The sequence below is a fragment of the Hibiscus syriacus genome, unplaced genomic scaffold (genome assembly GCF_006381635.1).
Source record: "Hibiscus syriacus cultivar Baekdansim isolate YM2019G1 unplaced genomic scaffold, ASM638163v2 tig00109957_pilon, whole genome shotgun sequence".
In the NCBI taxonomy this organism is placed as follows: domain Eukaryota; kingdom Viridiplantae; phylum Streptophyta; class Magnoliopsida; order Malvales; family Malvaceae; genus Hibiscus; species Hibiscus syriacus.
In genome coordinates this window covers 3,219,473-3,234,790 of record NW_024062539.1, presented here as the reverse complement: position 1 = coordinate 3,234,790, position 15,318 = coordinate 3,219,473, and the positions used below count along the sequence as shown (strand labels likewise).

Below are 15,318 nucleotides of genomic sequence, written 5' to 3'. Positions count from 1 at the left end.
GACTTTCCAATCCAGTTTGTCCCATTCACAAATATTAGGGTTCGAATTTTTGACATTACTTAAGAGATCTAGTGTTTCATCCCATTAAACTAACTGATTGTTAGTATTGACTAAATAACGTAGAGAGTCTTTTTGCAAAAACATTGGCTAATGGCTAAACTTTTATTTCCTATTTGATTTCGTCTCCAACGTGAAAGCAGTTTGTCCGAAAAGAATATAATTCAAAACACGCAAAATGGATAAAAGACCGATGAACAAAAAATCACATGTCCATATCCCAAGTACTCTCTGCAAATATCTTGGGCACCTTTGATTCTCCATCCATGTTGATGGTTGCTGAAATCTGGGGGGAAGCATCATGGTTAGAATTCATCTCATACGGAAAATTTTATGTTAGATGCAAACTAAGGAAGATATGTGATTACCTTAAATGTGCCATTCAAGTTGGAATTTCTGGACCACTCAAAAGCAAAATCTCGACTCCATGACTGATAAGTTGCCTTAAAAACATCGTCGAATACTCTTCTCGAAACAGAAAAATCCCACGCATTCTTTCCCAAATCATAACATGGTTCGTAAACTGAAACCCCTCCATGCACGTAACTATATTTGACCTTCAAGTTCCTTGTACCAAACATGTAATTAGCCGACACTTTGTTCGTTGAATCCAAAACCAATGCCCCGTCCATTACCGTCTGGTTACCCCCATGGTCGTGATTGTAAGTAAGCTTCAACGGTTTCTCCGCAACCCAGATCAAGTTCATAAACTGAAACCGAAAATCCTACAAATGATGCAAACAATTAAGAGTTGGGTGATTCATTAGAGGAAAAATTAATAGTTTCCGTTCCATGTTAAAAAGCGTTACCTTCTTGGGGACATCATAGTCGATGTTGAAGGTGCCTGGTTTTTCGACGGTTAATGTAAGATTGTTGAGCCTGGTACCTTTGACAATTGTGGCATCACTCATGGAGGCCAGTAGCTTGACATCGCCGGTGTTGACGGCGAGAGTAACAACGGCAGTGCTCTGGTCATTGGTGTATCTGCCTTTCAAAGACGCCTTCATTTCCTTCGGGAGATACAAGGAACCGAGATAAAGAGGGAGACGTTGGCGTAACCGTTTCCCTTTATAATTTTGCATGCCAAAGTATTCAGTTTGCATCTCGACGATAAACTACGAGTCTCCAATTGAGCTGAGGAAATAATACTATGGGGCTTGGCATGGGCTTGTGCAAAGGTTTGTGGTTTGGACTGGACTAATGTTAATTGTGTTGTAAATACATATTTTCTTTTTCTTTCTTTATTTTCAGATAAAGCAACTTTTAGCCTAACAACACCAAATTTTTCAACTTGATTGTTATATATTTTTCACCATTAGTATTTGAAAATGATATTATTTTTTAATATTTCATAATTCTTTTGATGATGTGATCTTTCAAAATTATGTTATTTATGGAGTATAATGTTATCTAAATTTAAAGACTAATATTAATTAAGATTTTTTTTTGATTAATAAATAAAGAAATTGAATAGATAAAAAAAAACTTGTCCGCAAAGACTAAACTTGTTTTATGCCTTTATATTTTTTTAGCTTTAACCGAAAGTATATTGATTTTATGGTAAGTTTTGTCGTATATTTTAGGTTATTTTTTTAAATCTTTATCTTTAGATTTAATTGCATCACATGTCCTTAATGTACAACCCTCACTTTAAATTGGTTTCTAAATTTATAAAATTTTCAATTTATCCCTATGACTTTTACTTTTAAATTAATCCTCAAACTTTTAAACATTTCAATTTCATCCTTAACTTACGACCTTCATTCTAAATTACTCCCCAAAACTTTTTGGAGAATTTCGTTTCATCCCAAAACTACAGATATATACTAATCATATCTCTTGCTAATAAAATTATTAGACCAAGTTATATTAGTATATGTTTGAAAAAAATTAAAATTTAGCTTAAACTATGGTTTGAACTAATTACGTATTTGGATGGATTTGGGAATAAATTTTTAATATTAAAAAATTTGGGATTAATTTAGGAAGAGTGTCATAGTTTATGGATGAAATTAGAATTTTTAAAAGTTTAAAGACTAATTTAAAATGAGAGTCATGAATAAAGGATGAAATTGGAATATTCAAAAGTTTAAGGACCAATTTAAAACAGAAGTTTTAGTTTGAATACGTAATGCAGTTAACGAATCTTTATTGTTAAAGTTTCATTTCTTCATATACATGTGAATTTGGTGGGTTTCTCTGGGTTATATTCTTTATTGCTCGAATTTTGGCATAATGTTAGTAGGTTTGATACAAAAATAAGTGTCAAAATTCTACTTGAAATTGACTTTTGGTGCCTAAAGAATATTTTGTTAAAAATATTAGGTACCTATTTTTAAAGAAAAATTCTTTAAGTACCAAAAGTCAATTTTAAGTATAGACACTTATTTTTATATTAAGCCATTTTAGTATTGTAAGGCCCAAATTAAAGGCGTCGCTCCGGTTTTTTTGGCCCAATACGACGCCCGCTGTTTTTATTTGGCCCAATAGGGCAACCCATATTTTATTTTGTGATCTACAACATTTTCTACAGTGCCAGGGGAGGTGATGAGTTCCATGGGATATTATTTTTATATTGCAGGTTGAATATTTTAATATTTCTTGTGATACTCGTCACTCGTCACCTCGAGGTGACGAGTTCCATTAAAAAAATATTTTTTAGATTATCATGTGAATTTCATTTTGAAAAAAAAAACTTAAGTAACTCGTCACCTCGAGGTGACGATTTACTTTTGTAACACCCTAAACCAGTATGACGCACAATCAACCGTTTAAAATGCCACACAGAACCACCGGAGTGGATAACCAAAAATTTTCTTTACTTGCTCAATTATATCAAACATTTGTAAATACTCGTAAGGAAATATAATGACAATATTTATATAAAAATGGTTCACATCTAGAGCTCCCAAAAACATAATAATTCAATTTCTACAAACCATCGTTTAAAACAAGTTACGACTCGAATATACAAAATCTGGTATACAAATATACATGCCCTCTAAAAAAACTCAAGGCGTACTCTGCTCTGAAATCTCGGTCTGGATCTAGGCTGAACAAAAGATCTTCAATATCTCCACATATGAATCTGCGTAAGGAAACAAATTTCAAACACTGAGCTAACTAGCTTAGTGCCACACTACCAACAAAACCATATTAGAAGTGTTCATTTCATGCTCAAACTAACTGATAAAAATATGTAATAGTGAGTATATTCATATACCCACTCTTTACTCTATGGTAGACATCATGTTGCGGCTGAGGGATTCTGTATCTCGAAGCTTACACACACCTCTAGTCTACTGAGGATGAGGCCCATAATCTCTATATCGAACACAACACCCTCGATTAATCCACCCCTTGGGAGTATTGGACCTTGCGCCCTAGTTAGTCAGTTTAAAGTGCCTTGTACATTATGTAAGGATATTCAGATTGTTTCTATACTTCGACAACACTATCTTTACTGAAGGAACTCGGGTATCCTGACCATTTCCCGAGCATCAATTAAGGCTAGTTTTGTAACACCCCAAACACCGGGTTAGTGACCTATTTGTAAAATTTTAAGATTTAGTGACCAAATTAGATAATTTTAAAAGTTTAGAGACTTATCTGGAAAATTAATTGTGTAGGATGGAATAGAAAAGAAAGGAAAGATGGAAGGGAAAAAAGGTCTTTTAACAAGGTAAATGAATTAGAAATTCATTTTGGTATTTTTATAACACGTGGAAAAGGATTTTTAAGGGAAGCATATCCAGATACTTCTCTTGTTCTTCATCCTTCCTTTCTTCTACTTTTCCGTGAGCTACTTAGTTAAGGTAAGAATCCTTTAGTTGGTTAATTCTTGTAAATTAGATATGATTTTGATTCTTGATGAATTAGGAAAACTTAAGGAAGGTTTAAAGTAGTTTCAAACTCAAAGTATAGTAAGGTATGAATGATTGAATATAAGAGGTTTATAAGTGAAATTGTGAATAAGAGAATAAATGGATATTGAAGTTGGAATTAACTTGTTATCAGTTAGAATTAGGGGTATAAATTGTTAGAAATCAAATTTGAACATGTTGAAAATTTAATATGATTCTTGGTTTCCAAAGTTAGGGTGAGATATTGATGATGTTGTTGAGTTATTATGAAATAAGATGGGTTATGGATGCATAGATGAGGTTTTGGGTGAAAAAGAAGAGTAAAAGAAAGAACTTAGTAAGTGATGGCTTGTAAATGTATATGCTAAGGCAAGCAAATCTGTGCAAGTATACACAATCGATGCAAGTAATAAAGTAGTGAGTGAGTATCATCTCCACAGGGATTGGCTTAGAAATATATTTTCACCACAACAAGAACTAATGTCACAAACTAAGTCAAACTAAGTATTATCCTAAGAACTAATATTAATAATCTAAGAAAATGATTCAATGATTTGAGAAAAGTTTGGTTGAGGAAAAATTAATATGCAGACTAATAAAACAATTGATGATTTAAATATAATGCAAATAACCTCTCATATTCAGACGTGTCACAGAGAACTTATGCTAAACCATTGTCTTGACAAAAAATATTCTCAGTTTAGAATGACTTATTATGACTCACTAAAATAGCCTGACAGGATTACTAGGTATTCTTAGACGATTGCTACGACCATACCTCTCGGCGTTAACTATAGATGTAGTCTCTCCTACTCTAGCATCTATCCATTTTAGTCGTTTGAAACTCACTCCTTATCTCTAAGGTAGACAAGTTAGAACTTCACCATCCCAGATTCATTCCACTGCTCATGTTGATCTACCTTAATTCTCTCGAATGTAAGAATCACTTATCTAGACAAAAGGCTATATCTCGATGCTCTTACAATGCCAAGACATGTTTTACCAAAACCCAAGGCTATCTCTCGATGCTCTTACAGTGCTAAGGTAAAATATTTAAACTATGAACAAAACAGTCATAAGCGAAACATACTTCATCATTCATAAACATAAAATATAGTTCAAGAAAAACAAAGTTTAACACCAAGGAAAGCATTCATGGTGCTATCAAAGATCATCCAAGATTAAATGTTTGATACAACCCCAAATAGATAAAGAGTTAAAAACTAAGGAAGAATGACTCCCAAAATTGGGGTTTCTGTCACGACAATGTTGATTAGCACCGTGCCTGCCTTGGTGATCACCCTCCCTCGAGGCCTGATCACCACTTTGCTATCGTCTAGCTGTGGAGGACACCAAGGAAGGTTTATGGGTAGACAAAGGGAAAACACTGCAGTTGCTTGCTCACGCCTTAGGTAAAGCTCTTCTCTCCTCATCATTTTTTCTTTTTTTTTTTTGCGGCTACGGCTGGTTATTTATAAGGAAAATCTCCAAGGGCTTTGTCTACTTTTGGAGTTTCATTAACTAGCTGTTATTAATTGCCCGAACTTAAAATGGAAGTGTAATACCCTAAAAATTTAGACAATGACAAAAATGAAAATTTTGAAAGTTTGATGGTCAAAGTAGAAAGTTTGAGAAAAAAGTTTAGGGAATTAAGTGATAATTTCCTAAAAAGAATTTTATTCCATAAATATATGGTTTACTCTTGAGATTGGAGTTTTATGGAAATCATATTGTTGGATTTGGAATTTAGTAAAGAAATAGTTAAAGCCGGTAAGGAATCGGTAAATTCCGATCGAATTGGAATTTTACAAAAATTTGAAAGATGTTATAAATGGTTGAAAATATTATTTTAATATTTTGGATCAGAGAAATTTGGTCTGGAAATGTGCAAATTTGCAGATTTAACCGAAACAGTGGAATTTAGTGACTAAAATGCAAGATTTGAAAATTCAAGGTGAATTTCGGAAGTCAAAGACAAAATAAATTATGTTTGACTTTGAAATATGGTATTGATCAGATTGCTAGGTTATATGGGGAATATGGAAATTCATTAAGGGCAAAAGTGAAATTTCCTATTGAATGGAATAAAATATTCTATTATAATATATATATTAAGCATGTGTTAGATATTATATCATGAGAATATCAAATATAGTGGAGCAATTCAGCTTCTTCTTCATCAAAGGGCCGGCAGCTCCAATCTTGAAGGTAAGCATCTTTAGTTTTAATTTTGAAGCTAATTCTTGAGAATTAGACAAAGTGTGGTTAGGAAAAATATTCTACTTTCAATTCTATACATTTTGACATGAATATTACTAGGGTTTCATGTTCAAATTTATCTTGAGTTGATGAAGAGGATTTTGATTCTTGTGTTTTATGGGTTTTGAAGAGTTAAGTGATTTTAAAGAATTGGTTGTAAGAAATGATGAAGAACATAAGGATGAAGTTAAAGAAAACAGTTTGGATTTTGATTCTGGCAGTAGGTTCGAAAAATCACCAGAAAATATATAAAATTAATTTGGAGATTATTTTTATATATTGTGTTCATATATGGATCTAGTTTTGTTTAAAATAAACGGAGATCAATTTCAAGTTGTATACAAATATATATGAATTTTTAACTGAGGAAAGGTCAGAAAAGTCGGACAGCAGAATTCTGTAACAAAACAGATTCTGTTGGTGAACTTTGAAAATTCACCATAAATTGTATAGAATGAATTAGAATGATTTCTTTATATGGATAGATTCGTATTCGAGTCTAGTTTTCAATGGAAAAAACGGAATTAAATTCCAGTGTCTGTATCAATACATTTTAATGATTCTTTAAAGGTAGTACGAGTTGTCTGAATGCTGGAAATTGTTGTTTGAGAATTGAAATGAGTGTTAGATGTGAAATTGATTATTTTGGGAAGACTGAAATGATTGGTGATTTAAGTACAATAATTTCATAGTTGGGGTACTTAAATGTATTTATGCTTTTGTAAAAGCATTTGAATGAAAATAATTTCAATGTTGGAATTTTTGGGTTTAAGAATTTAAGTGGTAAAATGGTGAAGACCATTTTGAGTAAATGGGAAAAATGGGTTCCAATGTTAAAGGAATTAATAAGTATTGAATTATTTGGTGGAAATGAGTTTGAAGTATGCTATGGAATTATTTTGGGATATGGTTATGTTAGTACAATACTAACACATGTATTATTATAAATTTGTGATTTATACAGATCATGGTTGATTTGCAATTGAAGCAAGTCAAGTATAAAAAGGGTATATTGTGGACAATATTGAGGATCATATATTTTGAAAGACATAAAGTGTCAAGGTGAGTGCAATACATGCATGAAATTATACATGGATGTTTTATACATCATAAGGAAGACTTGCGATAAGTCGACCTTGTTTATATCGATTTGATTTTATATCATTTTTTTTATAAATTGACATTGAGATGTCAGAGTATGAAATTAAAATGCATTGACATGAAAACAAAATGTGATATTTTACCATGAATGTTTTCAGGTATGAACTGCCCAGTGTTAAATTTGATAATATACTTTGCCATGGATGGATCGAATAAAATAGACTATATGCCCAAAGTAAGTCATTGAGGGACATGGTATAGTTGGTATGCCATAGAGTATAGCAGCTGCAGGTTTATATTAGCACTATAGTGTGTAAGGACACTAAGTGCAGGTTTATATCCGGATCAGCACTATAGCGTAAGCTTAGTGTAGGTGGTGGGCACGACCTTATGTGTATTGTCCGGATTAGCACTATGGCGTAAGCTTAGTGCAAGTTTAGCACTACGGTGCAGGTATTTTACTCGTATACCCAGGGTCCTCAGGGTGTTATATTGGGCTATTGTCTACGGTTTATTGACTATGGATTATGTTTTATTGGTTAATAATGGTAACCATGCAAATAAGCTTATGAGCTTACGGAATAATGGCAAGTATATTGAAAAAAAAAATAATAATAAGCTTATGAGCTTATGGAATTTAAATGGTAAGTATTTTGGTAAAAATAAGCTTATGAGCTTATGGGATGATAGTTAAGAAATTTTATATTATTTTGATCTTGGTAAAATATTGAAGATGCTATTAGCATGGTTTTATGGCATTGGATTTGAAATCTAAATTCATGCATGAATTGTATTGCACTATATATTGTTTTAATTGCCTCACTAAGTTTATACTTAGCGTGTGATGATTTTCACGCGTAGGTAAAAAGCAAAGAATAAGAATAAAGAGTTCAGAACGACATCAAGCATTGAGAGGTATATTTCAATATCAGTAAGACATCCTATTGTGAAATTTGATTTTAGATAGTGGCATGTAATTTGAAAATGTTCAATTTATTTGTTGAATTAATTTTGGAATTTTTTTTAGCGATTAAAGGTTAAATTTTATGAATTTATATGTAAATTTTCGGAAGTTACTGTAGCATGAACAGTGACCACGATTTTTAAGCTAAATTTCCAGATTGTTAAAGGGGTACCGATTCCCCTACTATAGAGAATCGATTCTCCCACTGTTCACTGTTCGGATACTGTTCACTATTCATAAATAAAAATATTTTGAATTAAATTTGTTACAACGAAATGAAATTTTTATGATATGATAATTTTATAATATCATTTACCATTTTAAGAAAATAAATTTTAAATTGCTTTCGAATCGTAAAAGGGTTTTTGGAAAAATACGGGTGACATCTATAATCTGTATAGGTATAATTATACGGGTTATGGGTGTTACATTTATTGGCATCAGAGCTACATGTTTAGCCGATTCTAGGACTAAACCGAGGTTATTTTGAGTTAAAAAGTGCATACATGCCACTAGGATGTCAAGAGTTAATGATATTTGTATATATACTGTGATGATGTTTATAGGGAGTAAAAGTTACTCTATACTAAAGTATGATGATTCTGACTATGTTCAGATGTTAGAATTAAAGACAAAAGTAAGAAAGTCGAAATTGTTGAAAAGAAGGTTGAGAATGAAATCAAAAAAAAAAAAAAAAGAACCGACTTGACTTATGTAAAACACCTTAGAAGGGTGAATGTTATAAAGGATTTTTCTCCATTTTGTGGAAGAAATGCTTCAGTTTCAACGAAGTTTTTAAATGGAAAGAATCAATTAAAAAGTTTGAATGGATTACAAGAAAAGTCGAATCGGATAAGGATTCAGAGGAGATTCTGAATCTAGTGATGATTCTGAGGTTCTCCAGGTAAGCTTAAATAAATGAGAAATATTTAAGCTAGGCAATAAATTGTTAAAAGCATTGTTGATTTGAGCAAGAGGAAATACATAAGTGGTAATATGATTTCCGCTAAACGTTTAAAGAAAGTTGAATTATTAGTAAATCAAATGGTTATGAGTTGGTTTGAAAATGGATATCAAGTCCATAAAATTGGATAGAGTTACCTTGTGAAGGTAAATATGTGAAAATGGATTGTCCAACTTTCCATGCTACAATGAATTATTGTTTAGAGTGAGATGGATTCTCAAGAACTTTAAAAGTGTCAAGTTCGTAATGATAAGAGAAGGATTAAATTTGTTTACTAGTGTGATTTTAGCATTAACTGCTATGAAGTTATTGCTACAAATTTATCAAGTTTCCTTATTGAATGATGTGAACATTGAAATTTTCATTGAGATGGAAAATGTTTCAATTGTTCGAGAATAATTTTTATGGATTTGGAAAAGTTATACAAATTTCCTTAAGAATGAATTAAGGAATTATAAAGTAGAAATATTCAATTCTACTTGATATCGAGTGATATTATAATGGAAAACTCATAGGTCATGGTCATGGTCACGGTTATGATACAAGTGTTAGAAGGACAATTAATAAATGTACAGTAAAGATTCAGGAGCTTATGTTATTGATGAATCTGATAGGATTATCATTAACAAGTTTAAGATCATTTTGATCATGATTTGGTTGTCTCTACATTAAGGTCGGGTTAATGATCGCAAGAAGCGATTAATTTACAAAAATACAGGAAAACAAAATTAATGATTGATGAAAAAAGTGAAATCATCAATAGGTGATATCAACAATGGTTACGATTAAGATGATGTAAAAAGGATGCATAGCTTTTCTAGCTAAGGTGATGGATACTCAAGTATCTGAAGTAAGATCATATGGTATTTCCATAAGTCTTTTTAGATTTATTATTATGGGTTACCTCCAGATTGAGAGGTGGAATTTAATATTAATGGTTATCAAGGCATTAATCTTGTATTTATGGGTTCATATCGAATGATTGCGATTGAGCTAAAAGAATAAATAAACAAATGCAAGAGCTGATAAATGGAGGTTGCATTAGATTGAATATTTTATACCTTGGGGTAAATAGGTATTGGTTATAAAAAATGGATATATGCAATTATGCATAGATTATTGAAAATATTATTGATAGTTAAACAGAGTAACTATCAAGAACAAATATCCTATTCTGAGGATTAGTGACTTGTTTTATCAGCTTAAAAGGAGTAATAATGTTTCTAAAATTAATATTCGAATAGGATATCACCGGTTAAATTTTAAAGAGGAAGATGTTACAAAGATAGTTTTCAAGAAACGGTATAGACACTACGAGTTCGTAGTAAAGCCGTTTGGTTTGAAAATGCTCAGGTAGCATTCATAGACTTGATGAATTAAGTATTTCAATTTTACTTGGATTAATTTGAGGTGGTTGTATTGATGACATCCGGGTATACTCGAATACAAAGATAGAGCATGATGCTTATCTTCGTACTGTATTCGAAATACTTAAGGATAAAAAGGTATATACTAAACTGTCAAAGAGTGAGTTTTGGCTATCAGAAGTTGATTTTCTTAGTCATGTTGTCTCAGCATATGGAATAAGAGCTAAAAAATTATATATTATAAGAAGAAGAAAAAACAGAAGAAAAAAAAAACAGAAGAAGAAAAAAAAATAGAAAAAGAAAATGAAAACGAAGAAGAAAAAAAATGAAAACGAGAAAGAAAAGAAAAAGAGAAAAAAATGAGAGATGAAAAAAAATATATTTCACTTGTGGAAAAAAAATGACTAAAGACTTTGAAGTCAACTTTGATGGAAATTATTGAGGAATAATTTGTATTCCTCATAATGATGAGTTGAAGAAATATTTTCTTTCTAAGGCACATTATAGTTCACTGACTATGCATACAAGTGGGAACAAAATATATAAGGATGTAAAGAGTCATTTTGGTGGCCAGGTATGAAAAGAAACATTATTGAGTTTGTTGTTACATGTTTGACATGTCAACAAGTAAAAGTTTAGAATCAAGTGCTTTCGGAATTATTACAACTGATTGCTATTCTAGAATGGAAGTGGTAAAGAGTCACTATGGATTTTGTTAGAATACTACTTTTGACATTAAATAAAAAGGATTCCATTTGGGTGATAGTGACTGGTTTATTAAATCGGCACATTTAATTCTGATGTGGATGGACTATGCATTGGATAAATATACAGAGTTATATATCAAGGAGATAATTTGACTACATGGAATGTCAGTTTCCATTATATCAGATAGAGATCCAAAGTTCACTTTAATATTTTGTAAATATTTGCATAAAGTTTGGGTACTTGATTGAATTTCAGTGCGATCTTTCATCCACAAACGGATGGTAAGTTAGAAAGTTCTATTCAGATATTAAAAGATATGGTGAGCGCATATGTGATTGATTCTAAGGAATCATGGGAAAAGAAAAGTAATTGTTTTTAGTAGAATTTTTCTACAATGACATTATTAAATTAAGCATGAAGATAACTCCGTGTGAAGTTTTATATGGGAGAAAATTTCGAACACCATTGAATGGGTTCAAATTAAAAAGATTGAATTCTTGTTGGCACATATTTATTGAAAGAAGTTGAAGATAAAGTAAAGATAATCTCAAGACGATATTGGATCGACAAAAGTCTTATGTAGACTTGAATTAAAAAAAGATTGAATTTTCATGAAGGTGATAAAGTTTTTCTTAAAGTATCACCTTGGAAAAAGATGTTGCGCCTAAAATGCAAAGTAAAACTAAATCTAAGACTCATTGGAATTTATGAGATATTAAAAAGAGTTGGACTGATGGATTATCAGTTAACATTAACTCTGGAGGTATTTGGGAACCAGAGATGGACAAAGTATACAATATTTTTCATGTGTTGATGCTTAGAAAGTATCGATTGGACATTTCATATGTTATTTCATCAGAGGAAATTAAGATACAAACGTATTTGACTTATGAAGAAGAACCAGTTCGGATATTAGCTTGAGAAATCAAAGAAATACGTAACAAGATGATTTCTCTAGTTAAAGTGATTCAGAAAAATCATAATGTAGAGGACGTTACTTGGGATAGAGAGGATGATATGAAAATATGTAGATATTTTTAAATCAGATTGAAGAATTTGATTAAACAAGTTCAAAATATAATGATGTGCATGATCTTTACAAAATTCTCAAAGTAAAGAGGATTTTTTTTTTAAATTCAAGAAGTTGACAAGACCAAAAGGGAGTTATGAATTTTCAAGGGAAAAGAGGAGTTAGTGTTTTCATAGAAAGTTTTAAAATTCGAGGACGAATTTTCTTAAGGAGGGGAGAATTGTAATACCCCAAAAATTTAGACAATGACCAAAATGAAAATTTTGAAAGTTTGATGGTCAAAGTAGAAATTTGGGAAAAGGTTTAGGGAATTAAGTGATAATTTCCTAAAAAGAATTTTATTCCATAAATATATGGTTTACTCTTGAGATTGGAGTTTTATGGAAATCATATTGTTGGATTTGGAATTTAGTAAAGAAAGAGTTAAAGCCGGTAAGGAATCGGTAAATTCCGATCGAATTGGAATTTTACAAAAATTTGAAGGATGTTATAAAATAGTTGGAAATATTATTTTAATATTTTGGATCAGAGAAATTTGGTCTGGAAATGTGCAAATTTGCAGATTTAACCGAAATAGTGGAATTTAGTGACTAAAATGCAAGATTTGAAAATTAAAGGTGAATTTCAGAAGTCAAAGACAAAATAAATTATGTTTGACTTTGAAATATGGTATTGATCAGATTGCTAGGTTATATGGGGAATATGGAAATTCATTAAGGGCAAAAGTGAAATTTCCTATTGAATGGAATAAAATATTCTATTATAATATATATATTAAGCATGTGTTAGATATTATATCATGAGAATATCAAATATAGTGGAGCAATTCAGCTTCTTCTTCATCAAAGGGCCGGCAGCTCCAATCTTGAAGGTAAGCATCTTTAGTTTTAATTTTGAAGCTAATTCTTGAGAATTAGACAAAGTGTGGTTAGGAAAAATATTATACTTTCAATTCTCTACATTTTGACATGAATATTACTAGGGTTTCATGTTCAAATTTATCTTGAGTTGATGAAGGGGATTTTGATTCTTGTGTTTTATGGGTTTTGAAGAGTTAAGTGATTTTAAAGAATTGGTTGTAAGAAATGATGAAGAACATAAGGATGAAGTTAAAGAAAACAGTTTGGATTTTGATTCTGGCAGTAGGTTCGAAAATTCACCAGAAAATATATAAAATTAATTTTGAGATTTTTTTTTATATATTGTGTTCATATATGGATCTAGTTTTTTTTAAAACAACCGGAGATCAATTTCAAGTTGTATACAAATATATATGAATTTTTAACTGAGGAAAGGTCAGAAAAGTCGGACAGCAGAATTCTGTAACAAAACAGATTCTGTTGGTGAACTTTGAAAATTCACCATAAATTGTATAGAATGAATTAGAATGATTTCTTTATATGGATAGATTCGTATTCGAGTCTAGTTTTCAATGGAAAAAACGGAATTAAATTCCAGTGTCTGTATCAATACATTTTAATGATTATTTAAAGGTTGTACGAGTTGTCTGAATGCTGGAAATTGTTGTTTGAGAATTGAAATGAGTGTTAGATGTGAAATTGATTATTTTGGGAAGACTGAAATGATTGGTGATTTAAGTACAATAATTTCATATTTGGGGTACTTAAATGTATTTATGCTTTTGTAAAAGCATTTGAATGAAAATAATTTCAATGTTGGAATTTTTGGGTTTAAGAATTTAAGTGGTAAAATGGTGAAGACCATTTTGAGTAAATGGGAAAAATGGGTTCCAATGTTAAAGGAATTAATAAGTATTGAATTATTTGGTGGAGATGAGTTTGAAGTATGCTATGGAATTATTTTGGGATATGGTTATGTTAGTACAATACTAACACATGTATTATTATAAATTTGTGATTTATACAGATCATGGTTGATTTGCAATTGAAGCAAGTCAAGTATAAAAAGGGTATATTGTGGACAATATTGAGGCTCATATATTTTGAAAGACATAAAGTGTCAAGGTGAGTGCAATACATTCATGAAATTATACATGGATGTTTTATACATCATAAGGAAGACTTGCGATAAGTCGACCTTGTTTATATCGATTTGATTTTATATCATTTTTTTTATAAATTGACATTGAGATGTCAGAGTATGAAATTAAAATGCATTGACATGAAAACAAAATGTGATATTTTACCATGAATGTTTTCGGGTATGAACTGCCCAGTGTTAAATTTGATAATATACTTTGCCATGGATGGATCGAATAAAATAGACTATATGCCCAAAGTAAGTCATTGAGGGACAGGGTATAGTTGGCATGCCATAGAGTATAGCAGCTGCAGGTTTATATTAGACTATAGTGTGTAAGGACACTAAGTGCAGGTTTATATCCGGATTAGCACTATAGCGTAAGCTTAGTGTAGGTGGTGGGCACGACCTTATGTGTATTGTCCGGATTAGCACTATGGCGTAAGCTTAGTGCAGGTTTAGCACTACGATGCAGGTATTTTACTCGTATACCCAGAGTCGTCAATGTGTTATATTGGGCTATTGTCTACGGTTTATTGACTATGGATTATGTTTTATTGGTTAATAATGGTAACCATGCAAATAAGCTTATGAGCTTACGGAATAATGGCAAGTATATTGAAAAAATAATAATAATAAGCTTATGAGCTTATGGAATTTAAATGGTAAGTATTTTGGTTAAAAAAAGCTTATGAGCTTATGGGATGATAGTTAAGAAATTTTATATTATTTTGATAATGGTAAACTATTGAAGATGCTATTAGCATGGTTTTATGGCATTGGATTTGAAATCTAAATTCATTCATGAATTGTATTGCACTATATATTGTTTTAATTGCCTCACTAAGTTTATACTTAGCGTGTGATGATTTTCACGAGTAGGTAAAAAGAAAAGAATAAGAATAAAGAGTTCAGAACGACATCAATCATTGAGAGGTATATTTCAATATCAGTAAGACATCCTATTGTGAAATTTGATTTTAGATAGTGGCATGTAATTTGAA

The 15,318-nt window shown here is 31.0% G+C and overlaps 1 protein-coding gene across 1 annotated transcript; it reads right to left on the bottom strand.

Annotated features, from left to right (window-relative positions):
• Nucleotides 1-262: 262 nt before the first annotated feature.
• Nucleotides 263-1,139, bottom strand: LOC120211063 (outer envelope pore protein 24B, chloroplastic-like). Its single transcript, XM_039209684.1, has 3 exons — nucleotides 867-1,139; nucleotides 426-782; nucleotides 263-343 (listed from the first exon to the last, which is right to left on the bottom strand). The coding sequence occupies exons 1-3, from the start codon at nucleotides 1,137-1,139 to the stop codon at nucleotides 263-265; spliced, it is 711 nt and encodes a 236-aa protein (XP_039065615.1).
• Nucleotides 1,140-15,318: the final 14,179 nt, after the last annotated feature.

Bases quoted from the DNA above. Each gene is read 5' to 3' on its own strand.
- LOC120211063 (XM_039209684.1), bottom strand. From the start codon at position 1,139: ATGCAAAATTATAAAGGGAAACGGTTACGCCAACGTCTCCCTCTTTAT. The intron at 783-866 runs GTAACGCTTTTT...CATCATTTGTAG, and splicing joins ACTATGATGTCCCCAAGAAG to GATTTTCGGTTTCAGTTTAT. The intron at 344-425 runs GTAATCACATAT...GCTTCCCCCCAG, and splicing joins ACTTGAATGGCACATTTAAG to ATTTCAGCAACCATCAACAT.